Source organism: Gorilla gorilla, chromosome 7 (assembly GCF_029281585.2).
Source record: "Gorilla gorilla gorilla isolate KB3781 chromosome 7, NHGRI_mGorGor1-v2.1_pri, whole genome shotgun sequence".
Taxonomy (NCBI): Eukaryota; Metazoa; Chordata; class Mammalia; order Primates; family Hominidae; genus Gorilla; species Gorilla gorilla.
This window is the reverse complement of record NC_073231.2, coordinates 51,845,312-51,867,671: the sequence shown is the minus strand read 5'-3', so window position 1 is coordinate 51,867,671 and position 22,360 is coordinate 51,845,312. Positions and strand designations below refer to the sequence as shown.

Here is a 22,360-nt window from a genome sequence, read left to right as displayed (position 1 = left end):
GTAAGTATGTATTACATCCCTAGAAAAAGAATCCCAGGATTTTCCCTCCTGTGTGTCTTCGTCTTACTTCTTCGTGGTCCATGATGCCAGCTGAGGTTGTCAGTACAATGAAACCAAACTGGTCAGATGGGAGCAGATTATGCTGCCATTTTTCTAGATCTTTGAGTTGCACATGAAACCTGGGGCTGATCACTCCATATTTGTTTAGCCTGCCTGTGAGGTTCACAACAATCTTCTCAGCTCTGTAATCATCAATGATTTCAGATTCACCAGTGTAGCCATGCTTCATCATCACAGTGAGAAACAGGATGATAACTCTGGAGCATGGCTTGATAAGAACCTGGTGTTTGTCTCTCTTTTTAGCATTGTGGATGCTCCTGAGAATATCAACCAAGACATTCATGTGCACCGTTGTGGCAGCATGGAAAGATGGCAGCTGAAAGAGACAAATTTCTTTCTTTCTTTTTTTTTTTTTTTGAGACAGAGTCTCACTCTGTCACCCAGGCTGGAGTGCAGTGGTGTTATCTTGGCTCACTGCAGACTCTCCCTCCCAGTTCAAGTGAACCTCCCACCTTAGCCTCCTGAGAAGCTGGGACTACAGATGTGCCCCACCATGCCCAGCTAATTTCTTTTAAATTTTTTGTAGAGATGGGGTTTCACTATGTTGCCCAGGCAGGTCTTGTATTCCTGGATTCAAGCAATCCGCCCATCTTGGCCCCAAAGTGCTGGGATTACAGGTATGAGCCACCATGCCTGTTTAAGATAAATTTCTTTTTAAAGCCAAAAGAGCATGCATTTAATTTCAGATCATTGATGAAGTCATTTGGACAGGTTAAAAGTTTTCTTTTTATTTATTTAGTATTCATTTGCTTATGTTAATACCAGGTAATGTGCTAGATACTGGATAAGACTGACATGACAAAAAATCCTAGACTCAAAGGAATTGCTTAAAAGTGGAGGAGAATGATTTTTAAAAAGTTTTGTTTCTGCTCAGTTCACACAGTACTAGGTATATGACAAGCACTTAAGTGTCTGCTAAACTGATTCTAAAACATCATATTTATATATTCTTAAAAAAAGCTCTTACGCATAAAAATCTATATGCAACAATTGAGTGTGAAACTTTTCATGACCTCTTCAACTTCCAAGGCCTTAGTGCAAAGGGCACCCTTTAATTAATGACTGGAATAAAAAAAAAAAAAAGGACACAGGTTCAGCCTACAAGACTGTGAGGGTGAACTCAACAAGCTTAGGAGATAGTCCAAGAAATCATCCAATTTTTCACCAAAAAGAACGCATGGAATCAGATCAAACTAAATGTTTACCAACCTATGCTCAGAAAGAAAGAGTGAAACTAAATGGAGCAAGCTCAGGCCCACGAGTGAGACAGGAGTCAGGAGGAGGAGGGCCAGTGGTCAGAATGAAGGCTCAGGAGGCTCCACCTGCTCAGGCAGGCCCACAGGGGAGGTTCTGTGGGGTGACCTCTTTAAACTGTTCCTTTCCATTTGATCCTGGTTTAGAAATCACTCTTTTAAACCAAAGCAAAATGGATTCCTTGAGTATATGAACACCAAATTGAAATATTAACTGCTAGTCTTTCTCATCAGGCCTCTTTTTGTACACTTTCTCTTGATGTGGGATATTATGGCTCAAGAGGAGGCGTTCACATATCCAGGATGCCCCCCTTGTGTTCTTTGAACACATAATGATATTAATTACCACTTAGAGGCTGCTCTATGTGCTTTGCGTATTTTAACCCATTTCATCCTTATGAAAACACTATTATTCAGAAATGAGAGGACCGGCGCAGTGGCTCATGCCTGTAAGCGCTTTGGGAGGGCGAGGCAGGCGGATCACGAGGTCAGGAGGTCGAAACCATCCTGGCTAACACGGTGAAACCCTGTCTCTACTAGAAATACAAAAAATTAGCGGGGCATGGTGGTGGGCGCCTGTAGTCCCAGCTACTCAGGAGGCTGAGGCAGGAGAATGGCGTGAACCCGGGAGGTGGAGCTTGCAGTGAGCTGAGATCGTGCCACTGCACTCCAGGCTGGGTGACAGAGCAAGAGTCCATCTCAAAAAAATAAAAAATAAAAAATAAATGAGGAAACTAAGTCCCAGAGTGGCTACATCCCCATCCCAAGATTGATAGCCGTTAGGTCACTGAGCTAGGCTGCCTTGCTTCAAATTCTGTGCATTTAAATCCTTTGCTCTACAGTCTCTCTTCAGAAAGCTGTTCTAAGAATCCTGTTATTAAGCTTTAGGTTCAAATCTGGGAAAGAGGGGCCTCAGAACCCTAAAAACCCCTCTTGTTCTGATCTCACTCAACACCATCTGTATGAACACTCCTGCATCCCTGCAGCAGGCAGCTATTTTTTCTTAATGGTTGTAGGATCCACAGGTTGTGGGGCTGGAGAAGAGGGTGGTGTCATCCTTTATCGTCTGCTGCTTCCAGATCTTGCTGTCTCCTCCCTAAAACAATCCCCAGTTCTGCATCTTGTTCTGAATTTCCCAGTGTGTTAATTTCCCACATTATCTTCTAGCAATAATTTGCTAACTGCCAGCCATTCCCCTTTCTCTGAACATTCAAATGTCCGGCTCCTGTAACTCTCCCCAGTAGCTTTGCTGCATTGGTTAAGTCAGCGTCAACATCATCGGTGATCCTTCCCCAAACCTGGCCTCTCACTTTCTTTACCTACTCTTCGCCATGTATCTTGAATTCCACCCTACCTCCCCATCACTCCCTCTGTCGTATCCTAGACCTTCTCATTCTCATTATCTGCAAATCCATGATGTCAGTTTCAGGCATCTCACTTTCTGACTACCACCTGTCGTCTTTCTAGTTTATTGCCTCTGACACTCAGCTTTAACTGGGACCCCAAAAACACTGAGACTGCCAAAGTTTTCTTGTTTCTCACCCACCTTGTTCTTAATTTTTCTCCTTAGTCAGGTTTATCTCTGCCCCATCATGGTAATTTGTCCCTTGGATATGCCCTCAAGTCTTCTGCTCCTCTTTTCCTGTTTTACTCTCCTGGAAAAACTCTACCATGTTTACATCTAATTGTTTCCCTATTCTGTGCCTGAACCAACCTAGGCTACAGAAGGACACATGGCCACACTGGCCAGTGTCACTGAATTCACGACCACCAAACTCCAGGGGCACACTGGTGCTACCCAGCGATGCAGCTGCACCTGCCTCTGCCATTCACATATTCACTCTCCTCAATGATGACTTCACATTTTTCCTGCTCTCCCTCAATCTCCAACACTTTTCGCCATCATCCTTATTCTTAACTAATGACTCTGTTTCCCGTTTCAAAGAGAAAATAGCTGCAGTCATAAAGAAAACCTCCATAAGCTTCCTCCAGCAGACTCTCTGTGCACCTGGCTTATCTGTGCTCAGGTTTTCTGCTCTTCCCTATGGCTATGGGTGAGTCACTCATGCTCCGCCTAGGGCAAGCTCCTCCACTCAGCGCTAGGTCCTTACTCTAAATCACCCATGTAAGCTCATCACTTCTCTTCATTCCCTGCACCATTCCTTTCTCCTAGCTCATTCCCCTCAGCATGAAAGTACGATGGAACTTCTCTCTAAAAAGTGAAGCCTCCCTGGCCCCAGCAATTAATTGTTCTCTGTCTTTCATTCGATTTACAAAGAAGCTCCTCAAAGTAGTTTACTTGTGTGCACTGACCCCTCATTTTGCAATCTTTTCCAAATAGAATGTTATTCCCACCACCTATTGAAAGCAACCTTGTCAATGTCACAGGACGACCTCTTGTCCAAGTTACCCAGTGTCAGTCAAATGACCTCTGCCTTCTGAAATTCCAACCTCAAGTCTCAGCCCCCATCTTACTTGACCAAACAGCAGTGTTTGAGATTTCATCTCTCAGTTATTTATTCAAATATTTTCCTCGCAATCCTTATCTGTAATTGTGAAATTCAAAATACTCTGACAATGAAAGTTGTTTTCATAATTCATTATAGCGAAACCTGATATGAACCCTGCAGATTCTTTATTTATCCCACTCAGTGGGAATGCTGATACATAATGATGTAGAAATACTGAAGTATTTGATAACAGGGTGAGGCCACAGACCCTCTGGAATGTATTATATAATATAGAGTTTATGCAACAGAACACATCCAGCCCCAAGGATTCTAGAAAAACAGTTATGGACCTGGAATAAAATTCTAAGTTTATAATTGGTTAGATACACTCTTTTTCTGTAAGTAGGCATGTTTTGATGATATGTTTTCCTTTTAGAAATAATTATATTATGTTTTATAAGCTGACATTTGATTTATGCTTATTCATATAAAATAACATTTCAAGATACAGTATATATTAATTTTGCATAAAATATTTAATATCTAACCATCCTATATATGTATTTAGGTACATAGTAAGCACAAGCAGTAGTCAGAATGTACATATAACATCTGCTTCAAACAGTTATACTTTGTGAATTATTATTTAACTCCTAAGGGGGAAAATCGCCTTAAAGCCGTAACTGTCTTTTTACATGAAAACATAAAATATATTTGGTAAGCATAGAATATTATAAAGTATAATATTCTATTACATTTTATTAAATTTACAATATAAAATTTAAAGTTATGAAGGAAAATTTAATTGATTTATTAAACAGACCTAAGTAGAGCTATTTGCCAGGCACTGTTCTACATTTATTAACGCTTTTTAATAGTCCAACCACTGGGTTATTAAATATATTGGAAGTACTACAGTAAGCTGCATTATGGATAACAAAACTGAGGAAAAGAAAGAAGTAACTTGCCCCAAATTATTCATCTTGTAAATAAACTATGTTCAATTGTCATTCAAAGCAGTATCTATATCCCTTCTAGTAGTCAAAATCAAAAGCGAATGGGGCTAAAATACTACACGAATATTGTTATTTTAAATGAATTTAATTTAGATAAAATAATTTAGGTGTTAATTCAGCTTAACATGTTAGATCTATCAGCTAAGAAATCCAAATTAAAATTTTGTTTTGATTGGTTTTGTTTACTTCTCAATGAATAAAGTGGGTCAAGGAAGACTTTAACATTGTTACATTGTTTCTCAGTTTAGAAGACACGTAATGCAGTGATGCAGAGGACAGATGCCATGGCAAGAGACTGAAGCTAAATAAACTTCTTCCTTCCATTTTCAAGTGAATATTTATGTTATATTTCCACTATTAAAGAGTAAACATGATTTTCTTTAAGTATTTGGAATGATATCGAGGGTTAGTCAAATTAAAAAATTACTTAAAAAGGGGTGCATTTTTACGACATCTTAGCAACAATCCTATTTCTGTTGGGAACCTAAGTTGGGATAGAAGATAAAATTAAAATAAATATTGCCAATATGTGTATGTTTTCATATATTTGTTCTTATTTTTTCCCTCAGCTTTTTACTTTTAAAAGTTTCAAACCACAGAATATTTAAAAGTAGTAATATCAAGATCCACATACCCTCCACCTGTATTCACCAATGAACATTTTACCATCTTTATCTATGACCTATTATCTATATATCTATCATATATCATATTCTATTTTTTGCTGAACCATCTGAAAATAAATTACAGATTTTATAAAATGTTAATTCTGTTATTCTTCAGCGTGTATTTCTTAGGAATAAAGATATTTTCTTATGTACCCATAATATAATCATCATATCAAACCAATCCCACCATGAAGTTATCTAATGTAGATAGTCCACTTTCAAGTTTCTTCAATTTTTCCAGTAAAGTCCTTTATGGATTTTTGTATACTTGTTTATTTATTTTTTATCTAGCATCTAATAAAGGATCATGTGTGGAATCTAGTTGTCAAATCTTTTTAGTCTTCTGTAATCTACAACAGTCCTCTGCCTTTTGTTTCTTTTTTATGACATTTATATTCTTGAAGACTATGGGCCAGTTATCTTGAAAAATTTCCCCAAATCTGCGTTTGTCTGATTGTTCTCTGATTAAATTCAGATTAGACATTTTTGGAAAAAAATTCTACATAGTTGATGGGATGTACTTTCTTATCATATTAGGAAGTACATAATGTCAATTTGTCCAGTATTATTGGTGATGCTAAGTTTGATCACTTGGTTAAGGTGATGTCCACCAGATTTTTCCAGTGTAAAGGTATCAGTTGCCCTTTCTAATTAACAAGTCATGTCACTTCTGCTTGGACAAGATGGGACGGACTAATTACTTTCTGCTGTCCCTCACTACATACCCCTATAAACCCTGAAATAAAGCAAGAGGCATCAAAAGAGAACTGTGAAAAGGGTAAATAGGAACGTGGAATGGTTAGGAACCTGAGGGCTGGAGGAACAGCTTAGCAGCAGGGCTCCTTGCAATTCCCCACTTAACAGAATAAGGAGCATTTCTTCGCTCCCAAAGTAGCAAGAGAAGGTGGCCCATGTAGGTTATTTCTTCCCCTGATTGAACAGTAGCTACACCAACAACACCAAGAGAAGCCAGAGACATAGGCCAGGGGAATTGACGATTCTCACTGGCAATACATGGTTAAGGGACATGCTTTCCTTCCCTGCCAGACTTGAGACTCCCTTTCTCCACTAAAGATGCTAGGAGAGCTGAGTGGCGACAATGAATCTACCTCAGCGGCAAGAAAGAATCTACTTCAAAACATCAGGAAGGAACACAGAAAAACAGAAAGAGCAGAAATACGGGTATATACAATGGACTATCCTCATGAGCTTTAGAAGTGCTATTTAACTATTGAAACAAAAGTTATAGCACCATCTGATACTCAATAATATTTAAAAGTAGGGAAACTAAACGGTCCAAAATGGAAGTAAGGTATCTATACTTTACTCCAAGTGGTAAATGTTGATATTAATAAAACAGTCTGCTGAATGTGGTACAATATATATACACATATTGTAACAGGAAGATCAGTCACTAATAAAACTATACAAAGAGATAGACTCAAAAGCACTATAAATAAAAGCAAGACAATTCAATGAGGGAGAGAATAGTCTTTTTAAAAAGTGGCGTTCAGACAACTATATACACATATGCAAAATAAATTAAAGTTGAGTATTTTAAAACATCTTAATGTAATATTTTAAAATATTTATTCCATCGAATGTGTTTTCCTTAACATGCATTTGCTTTGTAAATCAGGGACTAATAATCTGGACTTTCTAGCTCTTCTTTAAAAATCAGAAAATTCATCGAGTAGACTTTAATTTCCACATGGCAACAATAGGTAGGAGTAAGTTAACACCTTCCCTCTTAAGTGAGCCAAATTTCAGTTTCCCCATACTCACTTGGGAATTCCTTAGTGAGGTACGGATGGGTGTCCAAGAAAGATGATATTTCCATTATCCTTGGGGAAAACTTTAGTAACATGTCCACATATGTGTGTAATAAAATAACCAAATGGAAATTTATTTGTAGATTTTCTTTACTTATCACAGCTAATTAACATTTAAATATTTCTTCAGCTTAAAGATGGAGCCTAAGAACAAAGGATTAAAACAGCAGCAACAGCAACATAAGAAACTCCTGGCCGCAATGCTCTCTCAAGATTCTTTTGAGTCCATCCACAGCCCTACCCCATCTGTAACAGAAGAAGATATTGATAATGAAGATGATGCAATGGAATTGCTGGGTAATTTTAAAAATTAATAATTTCTCATTTTCTTCTTTGACATTGTAAAAAAAGTGTGGTGATTAAGAGATTTTAAAAGTTTTGAATAGCCTTGTCTTAGGGAAAAGAAACCATTTAGTACATATTTTATTTACATTAGACTCACATAAAGTTGCATGTAAGAACTAAATTGAAATACCCTAAGCATATGAATATTTATTAGACTGTCTTTTGTGCTTTGTGTATGCTGCACTTTACCTTCTGACTACGTAATGAAGCATTATTCTGTGTGCAACTGTGATCAAAATTCAAGTCTGTCTGCTTTATTCTCTGATAATAATTGCCTTGTTTACATCTATTGTCTATAAAATATACCCAAAGTACATATTTTAGCCCTCACTCCAAAATGTCTACCTTTTATTTTGAGGATGCTTTAGAAAAATAGAATAAAGTTGAAAGGGGCAGATAGTAAATTCAGGTTTTATGTTTTCCGTAAATGACGGGAAAGTTTGCAGAGATTTCAAAGTTTCTTCAGGCCTGTTACTTTCATGAAACCTTATTAATCTTGTATATGTAGGATATCTTTTTATATTTTTTAATGTAGTATATGTGTGTTTTTGCTTCATCAGAAATCTCTTCATATAAATTTTTAAACTGAACTTCTCTTTGGAACATCATTTTTCTGAAGAAAGAAAATGAAATGTTATTTCAGAGTGATCCACATATAAAACAATGAGTTTTAAAGTCAGTGGTATCAATTATTCTGTTAAAAATAAAGAGTATGATTTTTTCAAATACTTTGTAACAATATGCTTTGTATTTTATTTAGAAAGAGAATAAATAATATAATTATTTGAAAGCCTTAAACACGTTTTACATATAGAATATGGAATCTCAGAAAAATATAGGCCATTTTCTGAAGTTTTTGTTAAAAATGAGATTCCTTGGTTTTAAGTGTTTATGGCAGTAAAATACTATCATTATAAAAAATGATATATTGCTTATCATGTTTGCATAGGCCTACAAAGGTGTTATTTGGTCAATGGTGACAGGTTTGAAAGATGTTTTCTGATGCTGTAAAAACTGCATTCATGCTAGCATTAAGGAGATTGTATCATGGCGTTTTCATCACATGCTGTTGGTCCCTTTCAATTGGGTCTTTTCCTCACCTCCAAATCATTAACACGGCAGACGTGCCCTATGTGGCAGTGGTAGCTTCATTCAACAAACATTTACTGAGCACTTACTCTATGCTAAGCACTTGGCTGGGGTCTGGGAACATAAAAATAAAATCATTGTGATCTGTGCTTGAAGGAATTTTGCACTGTAATGTTCAAGATACAATACGTCACTACCTGTGCTACCTGCGCTAATTGGATGAAGCACACAGTTGTATATAGGGGTAACACCTAAAGCAGAGGTAAAGGACAGTGACCCAGGAATGTTTCCTAGAGAAGCCGATTCCTCTGGCTAGTCCTGAAAAATGAATAGATGTAAGCTCAGCAGGTGGGGTGTGGTCATTGTAGGTTTGCTCACGTAGGTATGGGCTGTTTTGTGATTGTGCTCCATAACTACACCTGTAAATTGTTCCTCTGCTTTGGACAGTAACAGGGAAGGGGCAAGTGAGATCCAGGGTTTCTTTCAGGAGATGCAGTTGTCCACTCCATGCTGGTACTCCCTAGATCTCAGCTGCCCTGACTGAAGGTTCTAGTCTCCCAAGCTGAAGACCGAGGATTGAGTCTTGGAGACTATCTAATGATGAGCAATTAATAATTAGTCCTCATTAATTCTTTTTTTAGACATTTTAGCCTGTGGTCTGAGCAAGTTTAATAATAAGAGATAGTTGAAGGTTTGGACTTTCTTCATGTAATTCCACATATCTCAGCACAGGTGGCAAGTAGTGTAATAATGTTGATCTCTAGGTCATGAGATTATCCTCTTATAGCTTGGAACGTTACAAGTCCACTGGACTTTCCCTTAAAATAATGCCATATTCAATTTCTTGTTTTTGAAATGGATTCCAGCAAAATGTATGTGATTGTGTCTATTTCAGAAAAATACAAATGCTAAGTTCTTGGAAATTTATGTGAAATCTAATTTTATAGAGTTTATATAGAATCATTGTAAGATGCAATAGAGACATCTGGTATTTAAAATCTTTTTGAATCTACATTTTGTAGATGAGTGTGCTATAGCTTATGTGTTTGTAAATGTTTAACTTGTCTTTGTTATCTATACCAAGATATAACTGGCTGAAAAATATTTATTATGCATGGAAAGCACTCTGTAAACCTTGTGAAGTGATAAATAAGTGAAAGATATAATTGTTAGTTGACATTAATATAAAAAAAGGATTATTCTTCAATAAAATTGGTTGATTTGAAGGGAAAAAATCCTTTTAGTTGAACTAGTAGAAGTTAGTAATAACTATTGACTCTTGTTTTGTTTATTAAGGAAACTAGCATTGTTAATATATACTGATTAATATTTAATTATTCACAGTTGTTTAATTATATATTTGTGGATTTCTTTTCTAAATGTTTTAGGCATATGGAAATATTATAGTACAACACCTGTAATTTTTAAGTAGATCAAATATTTTCTGTAAGATTGCTTTAAATGCTCCTTATAAATTCACATTGCAAAAGTAACTTAATATGGAATTAACACTTGTCAGATAATAAAACAGCCAAACTTGTGAATTTTTAAGATATAATCATTTTAAGCACCTCTGAAATTGGTGCTGTAATTATAGAAGATATTGAGTAAAGTATCTGCCAAGTCATCTCATGCTCAAATATGAGATATTTTCAAATATTTTAGTACAAATATTTTAGTAATCGTTCTGGCAATTAATGACCACTATGAAAAAAAGGTTATAGAAAATCTTCACATATTTTTTTAAATTAATAAAATAAATAATTTTCAAAAATGGAATGACAAGTTACAATGGTAGAATGAGAGATTTATTGCTGGGCATAGTGGCTTAAGCCTGTAATACCAGCACTTTGGGAGGCTGAGGTGGGTGGATTGCTTGAGCCCAGGAATTTGAGACCAGCCTGGGAAACACGACGAAACCTCGTCTCTACAAAAAATACTTATATTAGTCGAGTGTGGTCGCATGCACCTATAGTCCCAGCTACTGGACTGAGTCTGGAAGGTCGAGTCTGCAGTGAGCTGTGGTCATGCCACTGTAGTCCAGCCTAGGTGACAGAGGGAGACCCTATCTCAAAAAAAAAAAAAAAGAAAAAAAAGAAGAGAAAGAAAAGATCTATAAAAATCCCTGTATATTTTACTACATTAATTATCAGAGAACATTTGAGGAACTTCATTAGTTTAAAAGATATTTCACCTTGGAAACATGTGCCCATTTTTCTTACATTAGATGCATTTTCATCTTATTCTTGTTGAAAGGCGAGTTTCAGTCATGTTTTTGATTATTCTCTTTATGATTGATATTCATTTAAAAATATCAGTATTATTTGAAAGATATAACTACTTTTCTTGTACATTCTAATATGGGTATTACTATCCCATACAATTTTTAAAAGTTTATAAAAAATTTATTAAGCTTTCTCAGAATTGATGATGAGGCAAGTATATAAAAATCAAATTCCAAAGATGCTAAAAAGGAAAACAGTATTAATTATGTTTTATACTTTTTGGTCTTAGCCTATAATTATATAAAATCCAAACTCAAAAGTAAAATTACATTGCGACAAGGTGATTGCAAGTACATTTTATCTGTTTTAAAATGAATAATCAAGAACAAGTGTAATTATACTGGGATTCTTTGCTGAATATAGTAATTGAGTTTCTATTACCTCAATATGTTACCAAATTTTGTAAAATAAAAACAATTTATTAGAAGGAGTTAATACATTAAGGTGATCATTTGACACTTTTTTTCTTATATTCTGATCAACCTTTATAAAGTAAATATTCACTCTTTGTTCTGTTTTTTAAATTGGAGGCTTCTTAAAGAGGAATGTGCCCACATTGGCAAAATAAGAACAAGCGTTTTGCCTAATGAGTAATGAATGCTGTCACTGAATGATGTAAAATTTCTTTAAAAAGGAGAGAGAGGGAGCACTAAATGTTTAAAGAAAAATCTACCTACCTATCCATGTACCTATATTTTAATAAAGTATGTAAAATAATCTAAAACACAAGGGACTATACATAGAAACTCTTTTTATCTCTTTGTTTCTTTTGATCTTTTGAATATTGCTCATTGGAAGTAATCAGGATAACAGAAAAGTTATCACCTTAAAATGAATGTTCTTCATAAAAAAGATTATTCATAAGAAATCTGAGGACTTTCTTTTTATTTTCTTTTTTTTTTTTTAAAGAGATCAAGTCTTGCTTTGGCTAATGCAGTTTGTATCACTTTCTTATGTCCTCTTTCCTGATATATTTTATAGGAGCACTTGAAAAATGAACTGCTTAGAGTAGAAAAAATCACATAAATTATAAAGTAATTCTAGCATAGACTTGAGAAAATGGTTTCTTTATGATTCATTTTCATCATATTATCATGTTAAAAAGCTTTATTTAGGATTCTTTCTTTGCTTTTGCTAAATGTGTCTCAGTCCCTTTTATTACCTTCTAGATTTACTTGTTTTGTGTTTAGAATTGTTTTGTTTTTCATACCCTTCATTCTTCACTTTTGTATTTTTCAGCAAAATATCAAAACATTTGCAAATCGTAGAGATTATCCTTTAAATAAATACAAATCTGCATGCCACCAAAATATATACATCATCCTATGTGATTTACTTTTATGGTGTTTAGTAAGAAATATTGCTTTATTTTCTTGTAAAAAATTTCCAGTGGTAAAAATAAATCAACATAGTAGAATAAACGTCAATAGTTTGAAAATGAAATCTAAAACCATAAACAAATTATTGACAAATGCCTTTTATCTCAATTATATACCTATTGGAAAATTTCTTTATAAGACACAGCCATTTCCAATATATTTGTGAAAAGAGTTGTTTAAAACCTATTTATCACTTTGAATAAGTTCCACGTTTTTTGACACATACCAATAATATAGAATAATATATTTTTTCATGTTTATGTTATAGCTTTTCACTGAATACCTTGCAAAGGCATGAGACACAGTGTGATTGGCATATGTGGTGGTGTTAGTGGTATATGGCCAAAGCACCAGCTTATACTCTAATGACCCAGGTCTAGACCTCATGCTACCTCTTGCTAATATTGTCCCCTCAGGTACAAGTAATTAATTGTAAAGTGCTGGTGACTACATGTGACCTTCCTACTCAACAGGGATGTTGAGAGGATAAAAAAAAATGAGATATTTCTCTAAAGTGCTTTTTATTTTTTTCTTTTTGTCATGGCTAACAGGAATATTTGACAAAAGACAATAGAATTTCTATACAAAACTTTTCTTCTAGATAAATTTATATCCTCGAACCCAGATACATTTTGTATGCTACAGACAAAGGAAAAAAAAGCTTTCTTTAGCTTTGGGAAGTTGCCTAAAAACACAAAAATGTATGTTTCCCACAACACAATAAAATTAAAGGCTTGAAAAGATAAGAGGTAAAGCTATGTATGTTTTTGCAAGCCAAAATGTTGGCTATACCAACACAAAGCACTAAATTTTTCATTTTTAACTTGGATATTAAAGCAAGGATAGATGATTTGGTTAAGGATGTATAGAAAATTATTCTACTGTCTTTCATTTTCCTCTGTGTAAATGTATAATTCCTAGGAGGAAAAGAAAAATGTTTTCTGCCTACGTATGTATCTCTAGTAGCAAAAGTTGGGCTTAGGGTAGGAATAAGGTGGAGAGACAAGGAGATAAAGAGAAATTAGAAATTTGTACTATATGTTTACATGCTTATGTAAATAAAATTATAAAAGTGTTGAAAGTCTGTAAGCTTAAAAACTTCTTGAATTATATTTATAAATATGAAAATGTTTGAAGCAGCACAATTTGATGGTTTCACATTAATTCACTGTGTAAACAAACCTAAACTAAATTGAAAAGCAGTGTTACATATTATTAAGGTATTGTTGCTTTTGAAATAAACTTGCCCACTTCAAATGCTTTATAAAATGGTAATGCTATATTTCAAGATCATTTGTTTAGCCATAGTAATAATTTTCATCTAACTTGACTGAGTTTAAATTTTGTACTCTATTTAAAAGTCATTTGAAAGCAGTGCAAAATCATAACTTTATTGTAGTTTTATTCATGGTTGAAAATGTGCAAAGAAGTGTAATTAATTCAGCAATTGGTTGCATTTTAACATCAAAACCAACAGATATTAAAGAAGCGTTAAAACTCTTGATGAACTTATTAAAAATCGAATGTATAACTATAGGAATCCATTTAAATGTTCATATATCACAATATTCCCAACAACTTATTAAAATATCTCTAAATAGAAACCTTAAAATTATTGTAGTTGGCCAAGCACGGTGGCTCACGCCTGTAATCCCAGCACTTTGGGAGGCCGAGGCAGGTGGATCACCTGAGGTCAGGAGTTCGAGACCAGCCTGGCCAACATGGCAAAAACCCCATCTCTACTAAAAATACAAAAAATTAGCCAGGCATGGTGGCACATGCCCGTAATCCCAGCTACTCGGGACACTGAGGCAGGAGAATCACTAGAACCTGGGAGGCAGAGGTTGCAGTGAGCCGAGATTATGCCATTGCACTCCACCCTGGGCAACAGAGTGAAACTCTGTCAAAAAAAAAAAAAATTATTGAAGTTTAATACTAAATACATGTTAACAGAAGAGTGGGCACAAAACTTGTCAATTATTTTCAACATCTGAAAAATGGCAGCTTTTATGAGGTTTTATTCAAGTATTTTTAAAAAGAATATTATAAACACATTTTCAAAATCCCAAATGGTAAACTAGTCCTATGTGTGAATTATTTTTGAAATGAAAATCTTATGATTTTTCTTTTAAAAATATCTTATGTTCAACAATTTCAGAGAGAAAATAATCATAACAATATTAAATATTTTTTTAAATTGCTCTGAAACTATTAAATAGAGGAGCACTAAAGAGCAAAATGGAAAAAATATAAGTGTTCTAATTAAGGTAAATCAAAATCTAGTGATTTTATTTTACTTTTCAATTTTTTGGTTTATGTCTGCAAAAGACAGTTGAAGGTCTTATTTTAATAAATGATGTATTTCTTATATCTAGTATGAACTTAAAATTTCATATACAATTTTATGTATTTATTTTTTATCTCTGGCACTTAATGACAGAAAAGAATTCATATATAATTTTAATTTCTTTAAAGCTTTTTCAAGAATTGTCAAAAGAGGATTTGTTGGACTAGCGCTTTTTCACTTCTTAAGTGCTCTCATATGGTGTCATAGTTACTTTCTGATTACAGACATTTTGAGAGGACTCTGTATTTAAAGAGTTTAAAATAGAGACCAGGTGCGGTGGCTCACTCCAGTAATCCCAGCACTTTGGGAGGCCAAGGCAGGCAGATCACAAGGTCAGAGTTTGAGACGAGCCTGGCCAATATGGTGAAACCTTGTCTCTACTATAAACACAAAAAAGTTAGCCAGGCGTGGTGGTGCGTGCCTGTAATCCCAGCTACTCGGGAAGCTGAAGCAGAAGAATTGCTTGAACCCAGGAGGCGGAGGTTGCAGTGAGCCAAGATCGCACCACTGCACTCCAGCCTGGGCGACAGAGCGAGACTGCGTCTCAAACAAAAAAAAGAAAAAAAAGGAAGAAAGAATTTAAAATAGAGTATTATTAATATGGTAAAACAAAGTTTAAATTTATTGCAGGAAATTAATTATATGGAAGAGAAAATAGCATAGTATTAGAAGTAATAATAGCGTGACCTTTGTATTCAGATAGCCCTTGTTTGAAGCTTCGCCACCGACCCTAATTATATGATTTAGGGAAAGTAACTTTCTTCCTTCAAGTATCAGTCCATTATCAGAAAAATGGAATTAATAACAATACTCATATCTTAGGGTTTCGTAAGGATGAAGTAAAATCATGCATGGAAGGTACTCAGTATATCTGATAAAGAATTAGAGCTAGTTCCAGGCATGCTGGCTCACACCTGTAATCCTAACACTTTAGGAGGCATAGGTGGGATGATTGCTTGAGTTCAGGAGTTCAGGACCAGCCTGGGCAGCATAGAGAGACTTCATATTTATTAAAAATTAAAAAAAAATTACTTAGGTGTGGTGGTGTACGTCTGTAGTCCCAGCTACTTGGGAAGCTGAGGGGAGAGGATCACTTGAGCCCAGGAGGTTGAGGCTGTGGTGAGCTATGATGGCACCGCTGCACTCCAGCCTGGGCAATAGAGTGAGACTTTGTCTCAGAAAGAAAAAAAAAGAAGAATTAGAGATAGAGAAAAGACTTGTTACTATAATTCATATCATTTTAATACCAACGCCTCTCCTGTCTTTAGCATGTAAGTTTCGTGCATGTTATAAAGTAAGACCATAGAAGGTTGGCCTTAGGGGTTTAAATGCTTAGTCTTATCCTAAATATCTCAGTTAGAAATGTTCCACATAGTTAGAAATTATTTCAACAAGTACCATCTTCTTGATAGTTAAGTCTTACTTCTAATTTCTTCCCTTCTTTTAAAGATCACAGACAACTTTCTGAAAAGATCATGGCATAGAACTTGAATTTTCCCTAATGTGTTAGAATGAATCTTGGCCTATTCGCTTATTTAAAGACAGTACACTCATTATAAAAGAACATTATCATGTTCAAATTTTTCATATAGTTTGACTGAACCAATTATTTTAAACAATTTGAAATATTCAAGCTTTTTATTTAAAAAGTATCAAAAGGTAAAATGATATATCTGATTTTCTATTATATGTATATGCATTTGTTTTTGTTATTAGGTGGGTGCAAAAGAAATTGCAGTTTTGCCACTACTTTTAATGGCAGTTACTTTTGCACCAACCTAATACAAGGTTACTTGTCTCCCTGATTTATAGTCATAGACACTGTGGGGTTTTCCTGTAGCATGGAAAAGATAGATGGTATTGGGCTTGTAGAAACGTACAACTTTATTGGCCCCCATGAATTCCAACTTATAGTGGGAATGGAATGTGCAGAATTCCAAGCCTGCCTCAAAGAAATAAACATTTTCCAAAGCTTATACAGGCTATACACTACCTTTGTATTACAATGCATTCTCTTATCTTCTCACAATACAGAGAATCCACATCTAATAATATAAGAAATATATCAAGAGATGTCAGGGAAAAGGGACAAAACTTTTCCTTTCTTTTTTTTTTTTCTCCCAGGTTACATCTGATTTGCTTATCTTTTCTTTATGGACTTTTTGGCATTTATGATCTGAAACTTTCACAGTTAGGGTTGGTAATATTTTGATACTATCTGAGTTCTACATCTTGGTGGCTGAGTTAAGGGCATCTTTTATAGAATGTAGTTTAAGATAGGAAAGATATCTTTATTCATATATATAGTCTAAACACAAAAGGGCCAAGCAAGTTCTGTGCAACTCTATTTTGATAAGGAAAATTGAGAATGTGAGTGGAATTATTTTCCAACATAAAGCTTTCAACTGAGAGATAGAAAGTCTTGAAAACATACATTTTATTTATTTATTTTTATAATCAGTCTCTGCTTATCTAAGAACATACATTTTTTTAAAACCCACCAAAATCACAAAAGCATATTTCTTTTACAATAAGGTTTAGATTATTTGCTCATGGAGCTATTTCTTTTTCTGCCAAGTAGCAAACTTGATTGTTCCTTTAGAAAATGCCATTTTGTTTAAAATATACTCTCTAATCATAAAGAGTAATACCATCATACTGTACATATTTAAAAACTTATTCTTTATTTTCCAAGTTGTATTATTGCTTTCTCTAGTAAGCAGCAGTTTAAGTAATTTTTCCATAAACAAAGAAAACCAAGTGAGAAAAGCCATATATGGTCATTACTGATCTTAAAATTGTTTCAGGATCTTAATATTCTTAGTTCTTTCTGCCACTTCGATATTCAAATATGCATATTATTAACATGCTTTCATGGTTTAATACCTTCCTAATAAGCAAAAAATTTTAGACATTTGAACAAAGAATGATGCTTTCTGAAAAAACTATTGGCATTTGTAATTCAATATAGGCTAATTTCAGGGCCTTTTAATGTGAAATCATCTGAGATTCAAATTTCCTTTTAAATAATATTAATTTTGATTATGAAAAGATATTTAATGTAGAAAGCACAGAAATACAGAAGTCAAAATGAGTAAATAAATATTACCTTGGAATAATTACTGTTGATGTTTTAGTGATGTGCTTTCTAGATGCTTTTGCATATAGTGCGTGTAGCATAACATTAACATTTATGTACATTTACAATATACAATGTACTGTGCTAAATGATTTCTGTATATTACTTAACAATCACAAAAATACAGTGGGTCAGGCAATATTATTCTCACCACAGAAAAGGACACAGATTCTTGATAAACAAAATTTACCCAGATTACATAGTTGGTACTCAGGAGTCAGATTCCAAAACCTGCAATTAAACACTAACTATGCAACACGTAAACATTAAAATACAAATTCATATTAATATTTTATATTTACATGAGTATATATGTAGTTTTCTTCTGATAAAGTTTTTGAATTTAATATAGGGGCTCTGTTTCCAGTCATAACAGAATAACTGGTCATAACTGGCTGTAACCCTCCACATTGAACAGTTATAAAACTGGACAAAATATCTGAACTTGACTCTTTAGACTCTGAACAAAAGGCAGCACAGGTGTTTGGTTCTTGAGAGTAGGGAAATAAACAAGGCGAGCTCTGTGTTTCACCCCGGCTTTCCTCATGGTGACACTCCCCTGGCCAACTTGTTTGAAAGTGGAACTCAGGTGTAGAATGAAGAGTGGTGATCCCACAGACCTAAGGAGCAAGAGACTGGCATTTGGGATTGCCGAGGTGACTGGCGTTTGTTGAACACCAAAAGAAGAAAGCTGAGAAGAGGGTATGGACATAGTCTACAGGGGTGCTTCTCTTGGGTTCTTAGCTCAATACTGGGATGCTCTTACAAGAGCAGGACCACTCAAGACCTGAGAGAATGGTTATTGTGTCTGAGAAGTGAATAGAGAAACAGAAACCAAACTGAGCTGGGACACATCAGAGCTTTTACCCAGCAAGAGAGAATAAATCTCCCTGAATTTCTTGGTCACTCAAAGGAAACTTTGGAAAAGTCAAATATTAGGGACACACACTGAATTGACAGCCATGCCTAAGAAGGAGGAAATCATTTAAATAGACCCAACTAAACCGATGAGTACAAAGGTGAAGTTGATCTGTCTATAATTTAATTCCTGACAGAAGAAAACTCAAAACTCAACATCCTTTAGAGAAGACCACATAAGCCAGCATCCTTAAAAAGAATCAACAAAAAGTAAACAATAGAAACAGACCTCAATATATGCAACTGTTGTAATTAGCTAACAAAGACTTGTAAAAAGGAATTATTGTACGTATTGTATGCATTTAAAGGAAAAGAACATAAGGAGTAAACAGATGGAAAATCTCAGCAGAGAAATTGAAACTAGAAACAGAACCAAAGAAGAGTCTAGAACTGAAAAGTTTAGTATCCGAAATTTTAAAAACCATTTTGTAAGATTGATAGCTTATCAAATAATTCAGAAAAAAAATCAGCAAATTTGAAGATATGTCAACAGAAATAATTCAAATTGAAGAGCAAAGATTAAAGAAAAAATAAAACAAGCTTCACTGGTCAGTGGAACATACAAAATAATAAGAAATTTTATCAGAATTATGCAGATAATGAAAGAAAAATAATGGAAAAAAACATTTTAAGAAATAATGTCCATTTTATCCCCAAATTTGGTTACGAGCATGAATCCATAAGAAGTTCTGGATAAAACAGGATCAGAAAAATACACCTAGCCATATTGATATGGTTTGGCTGTGTCCCCAACCAAATCTCAACTTGAATTGTAGCTCCCATAATTCCCATCTGTTGTGGGAGGGACCCAGTGGGAGATAATTGAATCCTGGGGGCGGTTTCCCCCATACTGTTCCCGTGGTAGTGAATAAGTCTCATGAGATCTGATTATTTTATAAGGGGTTTCCCCTTTCACTTGGCTCTCATTCTGTCTTGTGTGCCACCATGTAAGACGTGTATTTTGCCTTCCTCCATGATTGTGAGGCCTCCCAAGCCAGGTGACACTGTGAGTCATTAAACTTCTTTTTTTCTTTTTATAAATTACCTAGTCACAGGTGTGTCTTTGTTAGCAGCATGAAAACAGACTAATATACATATTATAGTCAAACTGCTAAAATTCAGTTATAGATAGAAAAACTCAATAGCATTCAGAGAAAAAAAAGATAGTACAGTAGTGGAACAATGATGAAATATCAGCTGATACCGTATCAGGAATAACTACGGCCAAAACACAATGGGATAATAGCTTTGAAGTGCTCAAAAAAATGCCTTCCAAAATTTTACATCCAGTAAAAATATTGTTCAAAATGATGGCAAAATAAAGATAGTTAAGCAAAAGCTGAGAGAACATGTTATCAGCAGACCTGCATTATAAGAACTGTTAAAGCATCCCTCAGGCTAGAAGGAAATGATACCAGAGGGAAAATCAGATCTATAGAAAAGAATGAAGATTACCTGAAATGGTGAATATGTAAGACTATCTTACTTTTCATTAATTTTCAAAGACAATTGACTGCTTAAAGCAAAAATACAAACAATGTAGTATAGAGTTTATAATAAACACAGCATTAAAATTATGTGATAAAACAGCACAAAGAATGATAGTAAATGAAATTACAGTCCTAAAGCTTCTACATTATTATAAGAGGTGATATAATATTTTTTGTAAGTAGAACATAATAAATTGGGAATGCATTTCTTTAATTCCAAGAGCAGTCACTTAAAAATGTTAAAAAAAATACAAAGAGTTTTCCCTAAAAAGCTAATATAAAACATCACATAGAATACTAAAATATATTTGACTAAGGAGGAACTAATGCACACAAAGCAGTTGGGGCAAATAGAAAATAGCAGAATGGTAAACTTAAACCTGAACACATTAATAATTACATTAAGTATAAATGAATTACACACACCAATTAAAAGGCAGAGGTTGTCAGACTGGATAAACGAGCAAAACTTGTAAGCTCACTATAAGATTCACACTCTGAAGACCAGAGAGGTTCAAAGTATAAAGTTAGCAAAAGAATTATATGCAAAAAGTAGGCAAAAGAGAGTTATAGCTTAATGATAAAAAGTATATTCAATAGGAAGACAAAACAATCTTAAATGCATATGCATTTAAAACAGAGTTTCAAAATACATAAAGTAAAAACTGACAAAACTAAAAAAAACCAGACAAATGGGATATCATAGATGGATATTTAAACATATTTCTCTAAATAATTGATAGAAAAGTAGAGAAAAATCAGTAGAGATATAGAAGATTGGAATAACAGTATCAACATTTACTGTAGATTGAAATTTATAGTACAATATGCCAAACAGCTACAGAATACAAATTATTTTCAAGTGCAGATGAAATGTTTATAGAAATAGTTTATATACAGGGTCAACTTTCTATACTTTTATAACAACATGATTAAATTAGAAATCCATAATGGACATTAAAGAAAATTTCAAAATATTTGGAAATCAGACACTTTTAATAACAAATGGGTCAAAGAAAAATAAAAAGAAAACTTAGAAAATAATTCAAACTAAATGATAAAAATACAACACATAAAATCTCTGGAGATATAGCCAAAACAGTGGTTAATGAGAAACCCAGAGCTTTAAACAAGAAAGTTTTAAAATTATTGATATAAGTTCCTATCTTAAAAAGCTAGAAAATAAATTCAAATTGTAACCAAATAAGTAGAAAAAATGAAAAATACAGATGAAATGAATCAATGAAATCAAAATATGTGAACATACAGAATATTAGCAATGCCAACACTGAAAAATTATTAGTAGTACTGACAAAGAAAAAAGTAGAGAACCACAAATTACCAGTATTGGAAATGAAAGACGGGAACTGATTTTACTACAGATCTTACAGACACAAAGGATAACAAAAGACTATTAAAAACAAATGTATGCCAGCAAATTTGCCAACTTAGATATAAGGAAAAAAATTTGGCAAAACACATCACAGCGGATGTAAAACAAGAAGAAAAGTATGTCTAAATAGTCCCATGTAGGTTAAAGAAGTTATATTTGTAAGCAAAATGCTTCCCAAAAAGAAGACTTCCAGTTCACATGATTTCATTGGTAAATTCAATCACATATTTAGAGAAGAAATAATGCCAAATGTAACAAATTCTTTCAGAAAATAGAACAGAGGGAACACTTCTCAGATTGTTTGAAAACCACCATAGCTGATACCAAACCTGGCAAAGACATTAAAAAGAAAAAAGAAAATTATGGATGAATACCCCTTATACACATAAGTATATACACTTAAAAAATATTGTTAAATCTCTATGACACAGTACAGTCTCAAATGAATTTCTAATAGGCTTAGAAAGTTGACATTCAAATTGTAAAGTTTATATGGAAATAATGACCTTGAATGGCCAAAATCATCTGAAGAAAGAACAATGTCATCAGTGGAATTATAGGATCTGATTGCAAGACTTACCCTAAGGCTATAATAATCAAGACAATGTGGTATTGACATAAGGCTAGAATAACAGA

At 34.1% G+C, this 22,360-nt stretch overlaps 2 protein-coding genes across 6 annotated transcripts in view; one reads left to right on the top strand and one right to left on the bottom strand.

Annotated features, from left to right (window-relative positions):
• C7H8orf34 (chromosome 7 C8orf34 homolog) overlaps positions 1-22,360 on the top strand; it is a 486,354-nt gene that overhangs the window by 188,304 nt on the left and 275,690 nt on the right. For all 5 annotated transcript variants that reach the window (XM_031013951.3, XM_031013950.3, XM_031013949.3 and 2 more), the window contains one exon: positions 7,470-7,636. In XM_031013951.3, the coding sequence (XP_030869811.2) occupies positions 7,470-7,636 (167 nt within the window). The remainder of the gene's footprint in view (positions 1-7,469; positions 7,637-22,360) is intronic.
• LOC134759022 (small ribosomal subunit protein uS8-like) lies at positions 20-415 on the bottom strand. Its single transcript, XM_063708997.1, has one exon. It carries the CDS (start codon positions 401-403, stop codon positions 20-22), a length of 384 nt encoding a protein of 127 aa, XP_063565067.1. The 5' UTR covers positions 404-415.